The sequence below is a fragment of the Condylostylus longicornis genome, unplaced genomic scaffold, assembly GCF_029603195.1.
Source record: "Condylostylus longicornis isolate FDR11 unplaced genomic scaffold, ASM2960319v2 ptg000327l, whole genome shotgun sequence".
Taxonomy (NCBI): Eukaryota; Metazoa; Arthropoda; class Insecta; order Diptera; family Dolichopodidae; genus Condylostylus; species Condylostylus longicornis.
The window spans coordinates 67,277-89,612 of NW_026578290.1; the positions used below are offsets into that span (position 1 = coordinate 67,277).

Below are 22,336 nucleotides of genomic sequence, written 5' to 3' on the forward strand. Positions count from 1 at the left end.
TTCTGTATATAACCGCCATGATTTAATAATTATGTGTTTCTATATGCCAAACTACAGTTTTGAATATTACTCAATTCATATAGAAAGCTTAAAAAAAATTAGTTAGGGAGCTTTAAAAAATATATACATACATATTTATGTACTTAACTATTATAACAATATTTTTTTGGAAATTTTCTTTAAACTTTTAAAATAATATTTATCTGTTATATATTAAAAAAAAAAAATAAAACAAAAAATTTAAACAAAATAAAAAATTTTTTTTTAAAATAATCCAAAAAAAAAGAAAAATACGACAACATCCAGGCAAGCATTGATCCAATAATCTCCTGGCAATCAGTCTACCACGCTACCCACTAGGCTACGCAGTACCTTGAATTTCCCTTTATAATAATTCTATATTTTATTCATATTTCGTATAACTCTTCAAAAACCATCCTACATTATAGATATATAAGGTTTTGCCTCTAGGGTCTGAGAAAAAGCAAGAATTCCACCCAGCTTCCCCCTCCACCCCCTCCCAAGATGCTTTGAAATCTTTTTTTACAAAATGGTACTACATCCTGTAGGGGTAATGTTTATTTACTTTTGGTGGTATATATCGTATGTAAATTCATATTTGGAAATTAGAGTTTTAAGAAAAAGGAATCACTTTCTTAAGAAATTGTAAAGTTTTAATAAAATCTACATTGTTTTATAATAAGTATGTACGTACGCATTCAGTTATGTATTCTTTTGCATTTAGTTATGTTTTAGTAAGAAAAACATAAGTGTACATTAAACTTCTTGACAATATATTTTTAGGTCAAAATTTAATAAGAAAATGTTATTCTATTGCATTAAACTTTTTACATATAGGGTATTTTCAAAAAAATATTTAGAACGGAAACTCGCTGATATTGATTTGTAAGGGAGAAGCTTTTTTAATTTGATTTTAAAAAAAATAAAATTATCAATAAATAAAGGTTCATCTAGCAAATCGCATTTTCCAGGGTTCGAACCTGGGACTTTTTGCATAGAAATCGTATTCTATACGCATTACCCTATAGACGTTAGCATTGGTGTTAATTCATTCTACAGTCATGCATTTTATTCGCATGTATTATAAACTTCAAATACATACATGTATGCATTTTAGTAGCGAATTATTTTATGCGTATAATAAATGCTTCGTTTCGTAAGAATAAATTTCTATAAGCGCAAAAAGCTAACGCTAAGTTACATGACATTAAAAAATATAATTATTTTTCTTAACTCACAAAAGTAACCCTTAAAATCGAGCATTATGTTAAACCCACTTTTTATTAATTTTTGCTTTATTTCAAAGACTGCATAAATCGTTCATCCTAAATATATGCAGTCCTAGAAATAGTTTCGTGTATGAATGAAAATAATTTTTATAGTGTGATAGGTATACTTCGTATGTAAAAATTATAAAACAATTACGAAGTATGTAAAAATTATAAAACATAAAGTATTTACATACGAATTTAGTTTTGCTGCAAAATGTATTAGTAAGCAAAACATAAGTGTACATTAAATTTCTTGACAATATATTTTTAGACCAAAATTTTATAAGAAAATGTTATTCTATTGTTAATTTTTGAATATACCCTATTTCTAAATTTTTTAGAAATAGGGTATATTCAAAAAAATATTCAGAACGGAAACCCCCTGATATTGATTTGTTAGGGTGAAGCTTTTTTAATTTCATTTTAAAAAAACTAAAATTATCAATAAACAAGTAAAAACGTTTCAGTCGGTATGAACCGATTGAATTATACCCTGCACCTTTCATTGTTGTATAGCAATTACTCAAACCTGTGAAACCATTCTATAGAAACTTTACGGATATGTCTGACCTATAATTGAACACACAACTACCAAGTTTCATGAATCTGACTTTATTATTTTTCCAAATATTTTAAATTAGCTTTTGGAGTTGTATGGCAGGTACCCGAACCTGCCAAGCAATTCCACTAAAACTTCAGAAATATATCTGATCTATAATTGGACACACAACTGCCAAGTTGCATGAATTTGACTTTATTATTTTTCCAAATATTTAAAATTAGCTTTTGGAGTTGTATGGCAGGTCCCCGAACCTGCCAAAAAATTTCACTAAAACTTCGCTAATATATCTGATCTATAATTGGATACACAACTGCCAAGTTTCATGAATCTAACTTTATTACTTTTCCAAATATTTAAAATAAGCTTTTGGACTTTTATGGGAGCCACTCGAACCTGTCAAGTAATTCCAACAAAACTTCAGAAATATCTTTGACCTATAATTGGACACACAACTGCCAAGTTTCATGAATTTGACTTTATTATTTTTCCAAATATTTAAAATAAGCTTTTGGAGTTGTATGGCAGGTACCCGAACCTGTCAAGCAATTCCACTAAAACTTCAGAAATATATCTGATCTATAATTGGACACACAACTGCCAAGTTGCATGAATTTGACTTTATTATTTTTCCAAATATTTAAAATTAGCTTTTGGAGTTGTATGGCAGGTACCCGAACCTGTCAAACAATTTCACTAAAACTTCGCAAATATATCGGATCTATAATTGGACACCCAACTGTCAAGTTTCATGAATCTAACTTTTTTATTTTTTCAAATATTTAAAATAAGCTTTTGGATTTGTATGGGAGCTACTCGAACCTGTCAAGCAATTCTACCAAAACTTCAGAAATGTCTTTGGCCTATAATTGGACACACGACTGCCAAGTTTCATGAATCTGACTTTATTATTTTGCCTAATATAAAAAATTTGCTTTTGGAGTTGTATGGCAGCCACCCGAACCGGTGCAGCTATCTCATTAAAATTTTTAGAGCATATGTAGAATATAATTGGACACATGTATACAAAATTTTATATTTGTACCTTTATTAGTTTTTGAAATAATTAAAATAAACTCTTTGAGTTGTATGGCAGCTACCCGAACCCGTTGTCCGAATTAGTCCAATCACAATAGGGTTCGTCCTTGGCACAAAAGAAGCAACTTGTGAAAGTTTGGTGTCGATTGCGTTATTCGTTTTTGAGTTATCGTGCGATCGGACGGACGGACGGACGGACGGACGGACATGTCTAAATCAACGCAGAATTTTACGCTGAGCAAGAATATATATATATGTCTATACCGCAGATGACTCCTTCAAGTAGTTACAAACTCCATACCAAAGTTAATATACCCTTCACGAAGTGCAGGGTATAAAAATAGTTCATCTGGCAAATCGCATTTTTCAGAATTCGAACCTGAGACTTTTTGCATAGAAATCGTATGCTACACGCATTACGCTATATAATTATTTGTCTATTTATGTACTTTTTCGGAATTATTTTTAAGCTCTTTTTTATACCCTGCACTTCGTGAAGGGTATATTAACTTTGGTATGGAGTTTGTAACTACTTGAAGGAGTCATCTGGGGTATGGACATATATATATATTCTTGCTCAGCGTAAAATTCTGCGTTGATTTAGACATGTCCGTCCGTCCGTCCGTCCGTCCGTCCGTCCGTCCGTCCGTCCGTCCGTCCGTCCGTCCGTCCGTCCGTCCGTCCGTCCGTCCGTCCGATCGCACGATAACTCAAAAACGAACAATGCAATCGACACCAAACTTTCACAAGTTGCTTCTTTTGTGCCAAGGACGAACCCTATTGTTATTGGACCAATTCGGACAACGGGTTCGGGTAGCTGCCATACAACTCAAAGAGTTTATTTTAATTATTTCAAAAACTAATAAAGGTACAAATATAGAATTTTGTATACATGTGTCCAATTATATTCTACATATGCTCTAAAAATTTTAATGAGATAGCTGCACCGGTTAGGGTGGCTGCCATACAACTCCAAAAGCAAATTTTTTATATTCGGCAAAATAATAAAGTCAGATTCATGAAACTTGGCAGTCGTGTGTCCAATTATAGGTCAAATATATTTCTGAAGTTTTGATGGAATTGCTTGACAGGTTCGGGTACCTGCCATACAACTCCAGAAACTAATTTTAAATATTCGGCAAAATAATAAAGTCAGATTAATGAAACTTGGCAGTTGTGTGTCCAATTATAGGTCAAAGATATTTCTGAAGTTTTGGTGGAATTGCTTGACAGGTTCGAGTGGCTCCCATACAAGTCCAAAAGCTTATTTTAAATATTTGGAAAAGTAATAAAGACAGATTCATGAAACTTGGCAGTTGTGTGTCCAATTATAGGTCAAAAATATTTCTGAAGTTTTGGTGGAATTGCATGACAGGTTCGAGTATCTCCCATACAAATCCAAAAGCTTATTTTAAATATTCGGCAAAATAATAAAGTCAGATTAATGAAACTTGGCAGTTGTGTGTCCAATTATAGGTCAAAGATATTTCTGAAGTTTTGGTGGAATTGCTTGACAGGTTCGAGTGGCTCCCATACAAGTCCAAAAGCTTATTTTAAATATTTGGAAAAGTAATAAAGACAGATTCATGAAACTTGGCAGTTGTGTGTCCAATTATAGGTCAAAGATATTTCTGAAGTTTTGGTGGAATTGCTTGACAGGTTCGAGTGGCTCCCATACAAGTCCAAAAGCTTATTTTAAATATTTGGAAAAGTAATAAAGTTAGATTCATGAAACTTGGCAGTTGTGTGTCCAATTATAGATCAGATATATTAGCGAAGTTTTAGTGGAATTGCTTGGCAGGTTCGGGTACCTGCCATACAACTCCAAAAGCTAATTTTAAATATTTGGAAAAATAATAAAGTCAGATTCACGAAACTTGGTAGTTGTGTGTTCAGTTATAGATCAGACATATCCGTGAAGTTTCTATAGAATGGTTTCACAGGTTTGAGTAATTGCTATACAACAATGAAAGGTGCAGGGTATAATTCAATCGGTTCATACCGACTGAAACGTTTTTACTTGTTTTATTTTAAGTTTTGTCTTATAAAATATAAGGAAAAAAACATATTTACATATACATATGTATATTACGGGTGTGTTTTTTTAGAAAAAAAAAGTAACCTTAAAATATCTCACACATAGAACGAAACACAATTTCAAAATTACAGATATAAAAGCTGCATGGCTTGCAATGCAAGCACGCACGACTAGGTTTTTATAAAATTAAAACATGAACCGAAATATTTTTCTTTAGATACTTAAATTTCAAAATATTAATTTGCAGCTCTTATTAGCAAATATTCAACATTTAGTAGCAAAAAAAGGTTTTTGTACAATTAAAAGTAAAATCAAAACATTCTTATAGTTATATTGAGACTAATCAACCGCAAATTAAGTGCTTTCATTTGGCTCTCTCTTTTCTTGATTTGATTAGACTAGGGGCCCCTGTGGTTTGCTTATAAGCAGCATTATCTGTTGTAAAAACAGGATTGTGGCAATTAATTTTAAAATAAGTTTATATGCATAAATATCATATTGGTTTGAATACTAATGATAAATAAAAGTAATGGAAATATTTTTAATTTAATAAATTTTAAGATGTAATATGTGTCACTGTTAATTACATAGATATGATTAAAATTCAATTTAAGAATTAGTTAACAATTAAGAACGAAAAATTTCCTTATAAACAACGTTATCTGTTAAAATATTTCCATCATCGATTTTTCCCTGACGAACCGTATCTTTGACTTGAATTTTTAAAGTATTGGAGTCTATGGCTCTTGAACATGCTGTGTATAATTGCCCATGCGAAAAGCACAGCTGGGGGAGATAGAGGCCAACCTTTTCAAAAGTTTGCCCTTGGGACTTATTTATAGTCATGCCATATGCAAGACGGATGGGGAACTGATGCCGAACAAAATTAAAAGGAAAGGAAATAGTACCTTTCACGCTAAACTTTAAAACCAAAGTGAAAGTGAATTAATAAAAAATCAATGCCTCTTTTCTTTATACAGATCTGGCTTGGCTACTTACTCAATTGAAATTTCGCAAGCACACGAAGAATAATTGCCTTAGTACGTAACGTAACGTTATTCGTGTTCTTATATCTCTCACAATTTTTAGTTTTATTTTTTTTAATTCCATTCCATGTTAAATACAACAACAAAAAATTATTTGACTCTTACTTAACTCATTTAAAATATTTCGCTTCCTTTTGCTTTTTATTTTTGTTTATGGTAGTAAAGCAAAAAAACAAAAAAAATATTACTACTCTTTTTATACCCTGCACTTCGTGAAGGGTATATTAACTTTGGTATGGAGTTTGTAACTACTTGAAGGAGTCATCTGCGGTATTGACATATATATATATTCTTGCTCAGCGTAAAATTCTGAGTCGATTTAGACATGTCCGTCTGTCCGTCCGTCCGTCCGTCCGTCCGTCCGTCCGTCCGTCCGTCCGTCCGTCCGTCCGTCCGTCCGATCGCACGATAACTCAAAAACGCATAATGCAATCGACACCAAACTTTCACAAGTTTTTTCTTTTGTACCAAGGACGAGCCCTATTGTTATTGGACTAATTCGGACAACGGGTTCGGGTAGCTGCCATACAACTCAAAGAGTTTATTTTAAATATTTCAAAAACTAATAAAGGTATAAATACAAAATTTTGTATACATGTGTCCAATTATATTCTACACATGCTCTAAAAATTATAATGGGGTAGCTGCACCGGTTCGGGTGGCTGCCATACAACTCCAACAGCAAATTTTTTATATTCGGCAAAATAATAAAGTCAGATCCATGAAACTTGGCAGTCATGTGTCCAATTATAGGTCAAATATATTTCTGAAGTTTTAGAGGAATCGCTTGACAGGTTCGGGTACCTGACATACAACTCCAGAAGCAAATTTTAAATATTTAGAAAAATAATAAAGTCAGATTCATGAAACTTGGCAATCATGTGTCCAATTATGGCTCAAATATATTTCTGAAGTTTTGGTGGAATTGCTCGACAGGTTCGAGTAGCTCCCATACAAGTCTAAAAGCTTATTTTAAATATTTGGAAAAATAATAAAGTCAAATTCATGAGACTTGGCAGTCGTGTGTACAATTATAGGTCAGACATATTTCTAAAGTTTTGGTGCGATTGCTTGACAGGTTCGAGTAGCTCCCATGCAAGTCTAAAAGCTTAATCTTAATATTTGGAAAAATAATAAAGTCAGATTCATGAAACTTGGCAGTTGTGTGTCCGATTATAGATCAAATATATTTGTGAAGTTTTGATGGAATTGCTTGACAGGTTCGGATACTTGCCATACAACTCCAAAAGCTTATTTTACATATTTGGAAAAATAATAAAATCAGATTCATGAAACTTGGCAGTTGTATGTCGAGTTATAGGTCACATATATTTCTGAAGTTTTGGTGGAATTGCTTAACAGATTCGAGTAGATCCCATACAAGTTTAAAAGCTTATTCTTAATATTTGAAAAAATAATAAAGTCAGATTCATGAAACTTGGCAGTTGTGTGTCCGATTATAGATCTGATATATTTGTGAAGTTTTGGTGGAATTGCTTGGCAGGTTCAGGTACTTACCATACAACTCCAAAAGCTAATTTTAAATATTTGGAAAAATTATAAGGTCAGATTCATGAAACTTGGCAGTCGGATGTCCAGTTATGGGTCAGACATGTCCGTGAAGTTTCTATAGAATGATTTTAGAGGTTCAAGTAATTGCTACACAATAACGAAAGGTGCAGGGTATAATTCAATCGGTTTATACCGACTGAAACGTTTTTACTTGTTTTATTCTCTTTCGCTTTTCGCTTTTCATTTTTTGTTTTTGCTTTACAGTATGTATAATCAATTGAGTAATGTTTCTATCCAGTATTCTCTTTTGCTATTTTCATTTTTTGTTTTTGTTATTTATTAAATTATATGTATACCTGTTCATGAACTGGAAAAATCTTGTAAAATATTTGATTAGATTTAGGCCTTAGACAAATAATTCTTGACAATGATAATCATGGTCATAGATCATCCAGCCTCAGTTCTCGTGCGAGACGTATAACTTTTCTTATTGTTCACCAAAAGCACAACATTTTATTGAACAGCAACGGATATGCAACTCACCATTTTTATGAATTCTCTTTTTCATAATTTATTTTAATTAATAATAGCACAATATTATTTAAGTTATTTATATTTTATATTACAAAATTGAAATTTTATCTTTTAATAAATATAATTTTAATTTTAAAATCTCCTAAATAGCCAATTACAATATTTACAATTTTTATTTAATAAAATATATACAGCAATAAAATATATACACAAATATATATTTGTGAGTTGGGTCAAACTAATGATTTATTAAGACAGAACTGTTTGTTAAGACTTTTTTAAGACAGGAATAGTTCAAAGATTTCCATTTATGCGACCTTTGAAATAAAACAAAACAATACATTTGAAGAGGCGTTGACATAGCACTCAAATTTAACGGTAAATTATTTGAGTTAAGAAAATAATTATATTTTTTCATGGCAAGACATTTACTGTAATATTTTTGCATCTATAGAAACTTGGAAAAGTTTGAAAAAGGGGGGGAAGTTGAAAAGACTTTTCTTCTAACGAAATAAAATATTAAGTAATCCAAAAGCTGCTCAAATTTCAGACTTTTACAGCCTGCGATCTAAAAGAAAAAAGAAATCAAAGATTCGAAAAAAATGAGTATTTGATAACAGCAGCATTGGATAACACATATTTTTTTATTATACACGTATGAACGTATGTTTGAAGGGTATACTAAATTTGCCTTACCGTTTGTAACGCTAAGAAATAGCGGTCTTAGATATAGATTCAAGTGTATGTTTTTGATCAGCGTGAAATTCTGAGTTGAATTAGATTTGTCTGTCGGTCCGTTCGTCCGTCCGTCCGTCAGTCCCAACGATAGCTCAAAAACTAATTGAGCTAAGTTCACCAAATTTTTACAAATGATTTATTGTAGTAAGTGCCAGAACCCTATTCAAATTGGACATGATCGGGGTACAGGTTCGGGTAGCAGCCATACAACTTCAAAATTTATTTGGCTATATCTCAGAAACTATAAAAGCTATGGTATTGAAATTTCATACAAGCAAATATATTAGTAGGGTCGATGTGCTTGATAGAATTCGTTAAAAGTTCTTGGGCTCATTCTGATAACTGGATACCAAATTCGTACGTGTATCACAGAGTTGACAAGGTCAACTCTATTTTTTTTCTCGTTTTAATCTACTTTTCTGCATTAACAAAGGTTGAAAAATGTTTATGGTTTCTTTTTTTTCAACCTTTCTTTATGGGGATGTTTTAAGTTTTGTAACTTTTCTACGGAAATAAGTTTCTAGTAAAGCTCTTTTTAAGTGTGTAGGAGTTTTGTAAACGGGTTTACGGACAGGCGGACAAAGTGAAATTAATAAGCATTTTGTTCAAATTTTTGTTGGAAAAATGCTAAAAATAAGAGTTAACCGTTCATTTCAATCCTTTTAAAGTTGTAGTTGTATAGTTGTATTTGTTATGTAACATACTTTTTTTATACGTTTTAAATGTATCTCTCAAGGCCATATTTCCAAAACTTAATAAAATCGACTTTTACACATATTTTGCATGGAAATTTGTGGATAAATCAGTGATTTAGCAGAAAATTTTGAAAAGGTGTACATATTTTTTGATACGAACAAAAACCATACTCTTTTACGGTATTTACTTACCGCCGCATAAAATGGTAGACTATAGTAAATATTTCACAATTTTCCCATCAAAGTACTGTTTTTTCTACCTTTTAATCATGCTTGGGTTGAGTTAAAAAACTTAAATAACAACATAACTATAATTTACTTTATATTATACAAGCCCAATCCGATGACGCAACCATTGTGTATTTTCGCTTATATTCTTCATCTTTGATTCTAAATTCGAAAAAAATTTTATGTATATAATGTATACCATATTATAAATTGTATACAGATTTGTTGCAGATCTTTTGAGCACTTTTCCAAAAAAATTTTTGAAAAAGTGCTTATTAGTTTCACTCTGTCCGTCCGTCCGTCCGTCTGTCCGTCTGTCCGTGTGTCTGTTTACAAAACTTCTACACCTTTGAAGATAGAAAGCTGAAATGTTATACGTACATAGATCTTTACTAGAAACTAATTTTCGTAGAACATAATTTTTACCTATCTCCCGTTCTTTCCAAGATAAGAATATATGGCGCTACCTTTTCAATTAGACTATCTACACGCCTGCAATACCTCCTATTTAAAATAAAGGTCAAGTATTCAAATTCACAACTCACATAACCTGCGTTGCCACAATGCTACTTTAGTAGTAAAAATGCTACTGTTTTGGGTTAATTTTAAGGTGGTACTTTGTTTCCCAACTTGCTCATTTTTGATAGTTTTCAAATAATGTTTTAAAAAATATTTGAAAAAAGTGCTTATTAGTTTCACTCTGTCCATCCGTCCGCCCGTTCGTCCGTCCGTCCGTGGACACGTCTACAAAACTTTTACACCCTTGAAGACTGGAAGCTGAAATTTCATACGAACATAGATCTTTATTGAAAACTTATTTCTGTAAAACAAATTCTTTACCTGTCTATATTTATATATCTCCCCCCCCCCCCCCTATAAGTTATTACCCCTAAAACATAAGCACTTTTTAAATCTTGCAAACGCAAAAAAAAAAGAGGCTAGTTTCTTCTACCGCGCCATACGATACTTGATCTTTAAAAAAACAAAATGGCTCTAAAAAATTTACCTAAAACCCGTTTTACCAAAATTTTGGTATCGTTTTCTAAAAAGGTTTAGTAGTTTGAAGTTTTAGCAACTTTTAGACACTAATAACTGGTTCATTTCGTTAGAATAAAATTTTTTTACACCTCAATCTCCTCTCAATTTATCACTTTAATTGATTTCCATAAATTCAGAATTCTAACTATAAATTTCATGCTATCAAAAAATATAATTATCTATTTTTCTTATCTCATGCAATTTACCCTTAAATCGAGCATTATTTTAACACTTAATCTAATCTGTTTTTGGATTGTCCTAATTTGTTTGGACTTTGGATTGCCCTAAAGTTGTGCAACTTTCAAAATATATTTTGTAAACAGACACACGGATGGACGGACGGACGGAGGGACGGCTGGACGGACGGACGGATGGACGGTTGGACGGACGGACGGACGGTTGGACAGGGTGAAACTAATAAGAACATTTTTTCAAAAATTTTGTGGAAAAGTGCTAATAGAATGGACGTTAGAATTTACTGTTATCTAAAATCCGTTTTTTCCAAATTTTGGATGTCGTTTTTCTATTAGACCTTCGGTTGTAAAGGTTTGAAATTTTAACAACTTTTAGATACTAGCAAATAGATTATTTCTTTAAAAAAAAGTTTTTTCCACCTTCACCTTTTCTCAAGTTGTTGCCTCTCGAAAGACTGCGTAAATCGTTCATCCTAAATGTATGCAATCTTTGAAATAGTTTCGTATATGAGTGAAAGTAATTTTAACAGTGTCGTAGGTACACATTTATTATTTTTGGAAGCAGTATTTTCACTAGTTGAATTGAAAAGTGATACGATACAAACCTTTAAAATACAGCTTATGGTGGATACACAAAGACTGTATTTTAAAAGTAGTATTTTCACTTATTGAAAGGAAAAATGCTACAATGCAAATCATTAGTTTGACCCAACTTTATTTTAAATGCTACCTTTTTCCATTTGACTTTTTGTCAATGCATTGTGTACACAATATTAGCTTTTGGGATAATACAATAATAGCTTTTGAGATATTTGGGATCGATCAACTTTCGGGAACCTTGGGAACTGCACTTTTTAGGCGCCAATTTTAGATTTTTGCCCATATAAAGAGAAATATTTAATAAATTTCCTTGAAATTTAGTATTTAAATTTAAAGTGTTAAAAGAATGAACATATAAATTTTTTGGAACGCTCAGAGCTCGGAAACCAAACTAGGGCCCGAATTTATATTTCTTATTATATCTGTGGAAATAATTAATGGAATTTATTAAAATTTGACATTTGAGTTCTGGTTGTTACCAAAACTAACTAGCGAGCATTTCAGGGAATTTAGGTAACGCACAGCGAAACTCTAGTAAGATTCAAATTTCAATTTTTGTTGGTATGTTATCATCATCAGATTTTTTTAGTTTAGTATGTTTAATTTGCGATTTGAATGAAATGTATGAAACATGCACTTTTCGCAAGTTTTTTTAACATATTTAACTTCAAGATCTCATCGTAGTACATCGAAAAAAAGGGTAAGGGTAAAATTTAATTGTTCGAGCGAAAAGCTCATAAATGCTAAGTTCTAATGCGTTCATATGTACATGCATATAATTGAATAAAAATATTATTTTGTTTTTGCCTAAACCTTTTCTTTATTTAAAAAATTTAATTCTATATGTTTACCTACAGTTTTGAATATTATGTTTCGTTAGGAGCTTTAAAAAATAGATATAAATTCATAATTATATATGTTTGCACTTAAAATTTTATTTCTTACTATTCGAACGAAAAATTTTAAAATGTTCAATTCTAATACTTGAATTTGTTTTCAAATATTTTTGAAACATTGTTTATTTAACATTTTTCAAATATTTTTTCAAATATTTTTGAAAACAAATTTTTAAAAACAATTATAAAGAATTCGCAGATTCCGTGATTACCTGTAGTGACGACCTATATCACAGGTGTAATCCTACAATTTAAAGAAACTAAGTATATGTATAAGTAAAAGAGTTACATGTATAAAATTTTAGCCTTTTTTCAAAAGAAATTGAATTTGTTTCTGCGTTACTTAAGTTGCATATGTTTAGCATATAGGTTTTCTTATGTTCACCATTTTGTGGTAACTTAGATAAGGCTTGTCGTTGGTTCGCAAAGTTCGCAAAATGTAAAATTTACATCTATATATCCGCAGTGCTCATTATAGTTAATCAATGAGTAATGATTTGAAATTAACGCGAACTTAAATTTCAAAACAAAAATACAAAGTTCGCCTCTCTATGCATTGTCGGTTGGCTTTAGTACCAGTTCAACGTGCATGAATCACATGTTTAGTATGAATAATTTAGTAATTCTTTGCAAGAATAAATTTATATTAAAAAGAAGCTAAACGTTCAGATTTAATATACACATTAAGTTCTACATAAACTTAACATAATAAGTTATAATATTTTTTACAAGCAAGGTGTTGATTTACATTAAAAAAACCGGAAAAGAACACATGATGAATTGCATTAGGCTAGGAAAATGCCTTTTAAATACTCCTCACAAATTTTAAGGAGGCTAGTACGCTTTCATTTAACATACCTAGACAAAAATATAAATTTAGCTCTCATCAGAAGCTTATTTAAAGCTAGCCATTTGGTCAGTGAAAAATTCGCCAGTTAGTCTCGGTAGCAAACAGAAGTCAAACTTTTAATTTTAAGAAATTCTATCAATTAGCTTCATAGATTTGATAGCAAATCCCCTTGTTCGGTTTCCGAGCCCTGACATTTTCAAAAAATTTATAAGTTCATGGTGTTGACACCCCGAATGTAAACATTAAATTACATAGATCTTTACAACAAACTTATTTCCGTAGAAGAAAATCAATTTTTACCAGTCTTCCCCCTCCTCTCCCCCACCGTTACCCCCCTCCCCACCCTCCACCGGGAAAGCATAAAAATGTCATTTTTATACTATTTATTGCAGTGAAGCCATAAGAATTTTGCAAACGTAGAAAGCTAGTGGCTTGCTTCTCTTTCGCGACTTACTATAGTTAAACTTTAAAAAAACAAATTGGCTGTCCGAATTTACCGGTAAAATTTAGCACCTTCAAGACACACAAAAATAGTTTATTTCGTTAGAGGAAAAATTTTTCCATATTCACTCCCTCTCAAATTATCGCCTCTTGAAATTTGTAAAATTTGAATTTTAGCCTCATATTTGTGAAACCGCAAGCTTTTTCAAATTTCTACAAACGCTAACAAAAAGCTAACCATAAATTCCATGACATTAAGAAATATAATTATTTTTTTAACTCACGCATCTAACCACTAAAATTGAGCATTGTGTTAACCCCCCTTTAAATTAATTTTTGTTTTATTTCAAAGACTGCATTAATCATTCATCTTAAATATATGCAGTCCTAAAAATATTTTCATATATGAATGAAAATAATTTTAATGCTATGATCTACATAATGTGTAGATATATGAATAATTCTATATATTATTAGTCGTGTGTGTTTGCATTGCAATTCTTGAAAGTATTATGTCTATAGTTTTGAAATTATGTTCCATTCTGTGCGAGATATTTTAGGTTTTTTTTTTCGAAAACACACCCATAATATGCATATTAATATGTTTTCTTCCTAATGAATAGAAGAGATAACACTTAAAATAAAAAAGTTCTAAAAAATAATTACCAAAAAATACATAACTAAACAAATAATTAGTTGCTTTGAGATCTAATATCTTTTGAGTAATTTATATTAAAACCTTGCTTTCAGTTTTGTCGCAAAAAATCATATATTACTTTTGGTAATAAGCACTTTAAGCGATCAGTTACTGTATACGCATAAAATAGTTCGCTACTAAAATCCATGCACGTATGTATTTGGATTTTATTATACATGCGAATAAAACACGTGAATGTATGATTAGTTAATATTAAAACTATATGGGGTAATGCGTAAAGCATACGATTTATATGCAAAAACACTATGGTTCGAACCCTGAAAAATGCGGTTTGCCAGATGAACTTTCTTTTTATTTATAATTTCAGTTTTTTTTGTTCTTATTTAAAATGAAATTAAAAAAACTTTACCCTTGCAAATCAGTATCAGCGAGTTTCCGTTCCAAATATATTTTTGAAAATACCCTATTTATAAAGAGTTAAATGCAATAAAATAATATTTTCTTATTAAATTTTTTTCTAAAAGTATATACTTACGTATTTCAAGATTTCGCGTAAGAAAAGTTGTATTTTTTTTTTATACGTGGATTGAAAATACTTTTTATTTTTTGTATTCAAAAGTTTTTTCTTTTATTTAAATTTATTTCTTAATTAAATTATTTTTCACTTAAATTAATTTTACAAAGTTGTTAATTCCACGAATGGTCTCTTAGAACTGACTTACTTTTTATTTTTTATTACCTTTTTTCCCAATATTTTTGATTCAAAGTAAAAATTGCTTGATAGGCAATTTTTGTTTATTATTTAAAATTCATAATTACAATTTAATTAAAAATTTTATGTAGTTCGATAAATTGCAAACGGATGTTACATAACGCGTCACGAATGTTTGTTATGGCCAATTCTGTTTTACTGCACGTATCATGCAGAGTAAAGCATGGTGGTGATGTAACAATATTCTCAAGAAATTTAATGTACACCTATGTTTTGCTTACTAATACATTTTGTATCAAGAATACATTACTAAATATTTACGTACATACTTATTATAAAACAATGTAGAATTTATTAACTCTTTACAATTTTCTTAAGAAAGTGTTCACTTTTTGTTATAACTCACACTTCCAAAAATGAATTTATATACAATATTTATACCACCAAAAGTAAATAAAAAATACCCCTACAGGGTGCAGTGCCATTTCGTAAAAAGCGGTCACAAAGCATCTTGGGAGGGGGTGAAGGGGGAGGTTGTGTGGAATTCTTGCTTTTTATGGGACCTAAGAGGCAAAACCCTATCTAATATGTTTTGTCTCATCACTCTAGCCTTTTTAGAAGTACCCGTACTTTTTGACACCCACCTCAGAAGTAGCTATATATATAATGTAAAATAGGATGGTTTTTGAAGAGTTTTACAAAATATGAATAAAATATAGAATTATAAACGGGAAATTCAAATTACTGCAAAGCCTGGTGGGTAGCGTGGTAGTCTGATAACCAAAAGACTATTGGATCGATGCTTGCCTAGATATTGTTGTACTTTTCGTTTTTTGGATTATTGTAAAAAAATTTTTTTTTATTTTGTTTAAATTTTTTGTTTTATTTTATTTTATTTTTACCGACCGCATTGTGTATACAATAGGTTGGTTATGTGATGGCAACAAATTTTGCATATCGAGTTTTTGGGTGGAAATGCACTTTTCCATGGTAGGGAAATGTAAATAAACTATTTTTAGCAACCTGTCGGTCTGTCGGTCTGTGTGAGCAAGCGTGTATCTCAAGTTCTGCTGGACCGATTTTGATGAAATTTTATATGTAAGTTTATTATCACCATGGCACGGATCGATCAACTTTTGAGATATATCAGCCCTCGGGAACTGCACGTTTTAGCGGGCCTGTTTTACATTTTTGAACATTTTGAAGAAAATATTCAATCGATTTGCTTGAAATTTCATATATGAGCTTTGCTCGACCGTTCGTGAAAATTCCTAGCTTTTGGAAGAAAGCAGAGATCAGCAACTGGAGGTTTACTACGGGCCAAACATACACTTTTGTGTATATAGAAATAATCAACCGATTTCATTGAAATTTAATATATGAATTCCTCGTATGAAAACTATGAACATATAAATTTTTTGGAAAGATCAGGGCTCGAAAGCTGATTTGCGGGCCGATTTTACATCTTTCACCATTTTGAAGAAAATATTCAACCGATTTACTTGAAATTACATATTTGAGTTCTGGTTAACTGGCAAGCATTTCTGGGAATTAGGGTAGCACAAAGCGAAACTCTACTAAGAGCCAAATTTACATTTTTCTAGGTATGTTAACTATAAGCTTACTAATATTCTAAAAATTGGAAAGAAGTATTTAGCAGACATTTTTATAATATTCTGTAACACTTTCACTTAACTAGACAATACATATTGCGGTCGGTTATGTGCTGACCACATCAGATTTTTTTTTTGCTATTAACATAATCTTTAAAATAGGAAAAAACTTAATTAAACAGCTCGATAACTCATTTATAAATTTAACAAAAGAAATTTTATATTTTAAATGTTAAAACTAAAAAAAAAAATCTGATGTGGTCAGCACATAACCGACCGCATTGTGTATTGTCTAGTTAAATGAAAGTGTTACAGAATATTATAAAAATGTCTGTTAAATACTTCTTTCCAATTTTTAGGACATTAGTAAGCTTATACTTAACATACTTAGAAAAATGTAAATTTGGCTCTTAGTAGAGTTTCGCTTTGTGCTACCCGAATTCCCTGAAATGCTCGCCAGTTAGTTTCGATAACAACCAAAACTCAAATATCAAATTTCAAGAAATTCCATAAATTTGTTCTGTGGATATGGTGAAAAATGTAAAATCGGCCCGCAAATCAGTTCTCGAGCCCTGATCTTTCCAAAAAATTTATATGTTCATTGCTTTAATATGAGGAATTCATATATTAAATTTCAGTGAAATCGGTTGATTATTTCTCTTTATATACACAAAAGTGTATGTTTGGCCCGTAGTAAACGTCTAGTTGCCGATGCCTGATCTTTGCAAAAAATTTACATGTTCATTGTTATAATACGAGGAATTCATATATTAAATTTCAATGAAATCGCTTGATTATTTCTCTTTATATACGCAAAAATGTATATTTGGCCCGTAGTAAACGCCCAGTTGCTGATGCCTGATTTCTTCCAAAAGTTAGGAATTTTTGCGTATGATCGAGCAAAACTTATATATGAAATTTCAAGTAAATCGCTTGAATACTTTCTTCAAAATGGTGAAAAATGTAAAATCGGCCCGCAAATCCGTTTTCGAGCCCTGATCTTTCCAAAAAATTTATATGTTCATTGTTTTAATACGAGGAGTTCATATATTAAATTTCAATGATATCGGTTGATTATTTCTCTTTATATACACAAAAATGTATATTTGGCCCGTAGTAAACGTCTAGTTGCCGATGCCTGATTTCTTCCAAAACATACGAATTTTTGCGGACGGTCGAGCTGAGCTTATATATGAAATTTCAAGTAAATCGGTTGAATACTTTCTTCAAAATGTTCAAAAATGTAAAACAGGCCCGCTAAAAAGTGCAGTTCCCGAGGCCTGATATATACCAAAAGTTGATCGATCCGTGCCATGGTTGAAACAAACTTACATATAAAATTTCATCAAAATCGGTTCAGCCGAACTTGAGATACACGCGTGCACACACAGACCGACAGACCGACAGACCGACAGACCGACAGACCGACAGACCGACAGGTTGCTAAAAATAGTTTATTTACACTTCCCTACTATGGAGAAGTACGTTCCCACCGAAAACTCGATATGCAAAATTTGTTGCCATCACATTACCTACCTATTGTTTACACAATACGGTCGGTAAAAAGAGAAAAAAAGAACTAAAAAAAAATTTTTCGAATTTTAATACTCGTTAAATGAACTGTTGTATTCGTTGCAAAATGGGGACTAACTTTACGTAGCACATTAAATTAATGTAAATTTTTCCGTTTTGACTTGGTAATTTACGGGCGCGTTAACATACCTATAAAAATGTAAATTTGGCTCTTAGTTGAGTTTCACTTTGTGCTAACCGAATTTTCCGAAATGCTCGCTAGTTAGTTTCGGTAACAAACAGAACTCAAATATCAAATTTCAAGAAATTCCATCAATTCGTTCCGTAGATATGGTAAAAAATGTAAAATCGGCCAGCAGATCAGTTTTCGAGCCCTAATATTTCCATAAAAATTTATATGTTCATTGTTTTAATACGAAGAATTCAAATATTAAATTTCAATGAAATCGGTTGTTTATTTCGAAAAACCGGAGCCATTGTAGACCATTTGATATTGTTTTATTATAAGAAACGTTTTCTTTATTATTTGTTGTTACATAGAATTTGTTATTATTTATCATACTATGTGTCAAACGTACTAGATTTTGGGGGACTTTTAAATTTAACGGCATGTTTATTAACCCATCAATCCACACTGAATTAAGCGCCTTTTCAAGGTCAACGAGGCAACCTCCTACGGCGAAGCCATCGCTTATATACCAATATATATCTGACGTTACCTTAGTAATTCCATGTACGGTGCTAAGTTTATGCCTAAAATCAAATTGATTTTCAGCCATTATGTCATTTTCGTTAACAAAATTATTAATTTTTTCGTTTACTATAGCTTAGATTATCTTGCTTGTATTTGGCAATAGGCTGAATAGTTCGGCAATAGAACTGCTGGGAATCGTAGGATCCTTTCCTGGTTTCTTAATCAAAAACTCGCGTTTTTGTCCATATGTTTGGAAAATAAGAATAATTAAGTGGATTGTTGAAAATAATTACATATTTATTCATAATTTCGTCGCCTATGTTTTTAATTACTATGTTAGAAATATCATTCATTCCAAATGATGTTTTATTTTTTTAAATTTTTAATTATATTTTTAAGTTTTTTTAAATTTGTGAAAAAGGTATTATTCTCATTTTGTTGAGAAGCCCTGTTATTTTCATTGAAATTCGTGAAAGTGTTTGAATTTGTTCTTTTGATGCTATTTATAAATTCTAATATGAAAAAAGTCGTTAGGCAACGTTTTTGTATGTGTGTTCTCAATACGTGAGCTCAATACATTATATATGTCTTGTTAATCTCTTAGGATATATTTATTTTCGACAGTTTTTTTTGGTGTAGTATGGTCCATAACGTTTGCTGTTAGAAATGCACAATCGTCTACATGTAAATTATTGATATTTAAGTAGCTTTTCGGTAAGGGATTTGGGGAGATTTTATTTAAAATGCTTTTCAGTAGTTGAATTTGTTGCGATGAAAAATTTAAATTTCTTTTTTTTGATTTTGTGTATATCGTTCATCAAGTTACTTTTTTTTAAGAAGTTTTTTTAAAAAAATAAAATAAAATTTAGCGACATTATTTCGAGTTTTTATTTTTGGAATTAGTTCATTTATTGTTTATAAGTTGTACATGATCTATTTTTTATAAGCGGTATTCAATATTTTCTATAACTAAGTTTGTAATTGTCAGAAATTTTGTTATCAACTTAACTTAATGGAAATCTCTTCATGCAACTCCAGAACAGATGGATGACGTAATCAAAGAATTTTTATCAAAGTTTCACTGTAATAATTCAAAATTTTGGTTTTAATTGTTTTTTAAATTTTTTCCAATTAGTTTATCTAAACATATACTTATGTATCATTATCTGGCAATTCTTTTAATAATATGTTGTCATTTGTCAGAGAGAATTCAATTTTAATGGCATAGTGATCACTATCATAAGGCATAGTTAGTGATTGGTTGCCAGCATCAGGGTATTTTACATTCAATCTTATATCAGCAGGGAATGTCCACCAAGGTTTTCATTGAAAGTTAGGGCTTTCCCTCTGACAGTACTATTTTATATAACTTATTCAAAAAATTTCATGACACTTTAAACACATCTGCCGCCGGTGTTGATAAAGATTTACAAGCATTTAGGGCGCATATGAAAAGCATGACAAGGACTGTGAAACAACTTTTTTTGTACTGTCAAAAATGTTCGTGGACTAAGTACTAAAACTAACACCGTTCTGTTTAACTCTTCTCTTTGTGACTGTGATATGTATGTTCTAACGAAAACTTGGTTGCTTTCCTCCATCAATAATCTTGAATTATTCAACTCTTCATTTTCTGTTTTTAGAAAGGACCGACATGGACTTCTTTTGCAGGGACACACATCAAAGGAAGGTGGGGTATTAATCGCCGTTAAAAACTCGTTATCAGCTAGTAATATTGACATGAGGAACCATTTTTGATTTCAATTGACTGTTCTAAAGAGTTGGAGTTGTCCTTTTTAGATAACTTTCATTTAAATAATTTGCAACAAATATCCCCAATAACAAACCATCAATCGAAGAAACTGGATCTAGTCTTTACTTCCAATTGGTATAATTGTTTACCTATAACTGTCCCGGGTCCGTTGGTTAACGTTGATATCTATCATTCTCCGACATCTTTCTTTTATTGCATTGACGACCCGCCATTTATTAACGAGTCCCTTTTCTATTGTTTTGATTTTAAAAGGGCGAATTTCACATCGCTAAATGATTTCTTTTCTACTTGCGACTTCTCTTCAATATTTAACTTTACTGATATTGAGTCTATAACGGGTAAGTTTTACGAAATCATTTTTGCTGCATTTGAATTGTTCAGTGCTGAAAACTAAAGATACTGACTCTGGCTCTCCATGGTTTTCACAAGAATCGAGGGCACTTCGCAACTAAAAGAATAAGCTGTGGGGCAAATATTTCTCCACTAAATTAGCATCAATTTAAATTAGCAGCAAAAGAACGTTACAAATAATATATCTATAAAACTTCGAATAACTTAATACGTAATTCCAAAGTTTTTTGGAAGTTCATAAACCATAACAGAAGAAGTGATAGTTATCCAACCATCTTGAAATTCGACGGGAATACAAGTAATAATTCCCAAACTGAATCTTACCAAGCTGAATTTTACTGTTTTTTATGTTTCCAATTAGATGTTGACGACTTTCGTCACATTGATAACTATCTTAAAACTATGTTTACAAATTTTTTCACGAACTTTTTTGCGGTTGAAAAATATCTTTCCAATTTGGGTTCTTGTCCTTCTCCTGGACCAGATGGAGTTCCTGAGATTATTTTGAGCAGGTGCTGCTCTTCTCTTGCGCTCATCTTAACCGTTAAATTTTAAAAAGTCTTATTCTTCCATGTAGAAGGAAGCTTTCATTAGGCCAATCCAAAAGAAAAACTATAAAAATGACGTGTCAAACTACTGTTCTATAGCTTAACTCTCCGCAATTCCTAAGGTTTTTGAGTTGATGTTATATGACAACATTTATTTCCATTGTATGCCACTCATTAGTGTGCGTCGGCATAGATTCTTGAAAAAGAAATCCACGGTGACTAACATAGTGGAAGCCACGACAGTTTTCTCAAATAATATGGAAAATGGGTACCAGACAGACGTAATTTACACAGACTTTAGCAAAGCAATTGACTACCACATCACGTTATTATTTTGAAATTGAAACTCTTGGGATTCCCTGACCATTTCTTGGCCTGGATAAAGTCATATCTCTCTGGTAAGACTTACAGAGTCCTCTTTCGTCTAATTCTGGTGTAGGTTACCTTCGTGTATTCTGGTAATAGTTACTTACAACATCTTTAATTGAAATTATGAACAGCAGTAGACCTATGCTGTTCATAATTTCAATTAAAGATGTTGTTTCCATGTTAACGCACAATGAGATATTAATATATGCTGATGACATGAACATTTTCATGTCATCAGCATACATTCAGTTCATACATACATGCTTATGAACTTAAAATTTTTCTGAATTTTTCCAAACTGTTATAACAGTATTTTTATAGATATTTTTTTTAAAACTTTTGTATAAATTGTTATATTATATTTAAACAACTAAACCTCCCTTAA

The 22,336-nt window shown here is 31.2% G+C and overlaps 1 protein-coding gene across 1 annotated transcript in view; it reads left to right on the top strand.

The window, feature by feature from the left end:
* The window catches only part of LOC129616942 (uncharacterized), a 33,148-nt gene extending 12,481 nt beyond the window's left edge, over nucleotides 1–20,667 (top strand). The window contains exon 6 of the mRNA XM_055532417.1: nucleotides 20,553–20,667. Within this exon, the coding sequence (XP_055388392.1) occupies nucleotides 20,553–20,667 (115 nt within the window). The remainder of the gene's footprint in view (nucleotides 1–20,552) is intronic.
* Nucleotides 20,668–22,336: the final 1,669 nt, after the last annotated feature.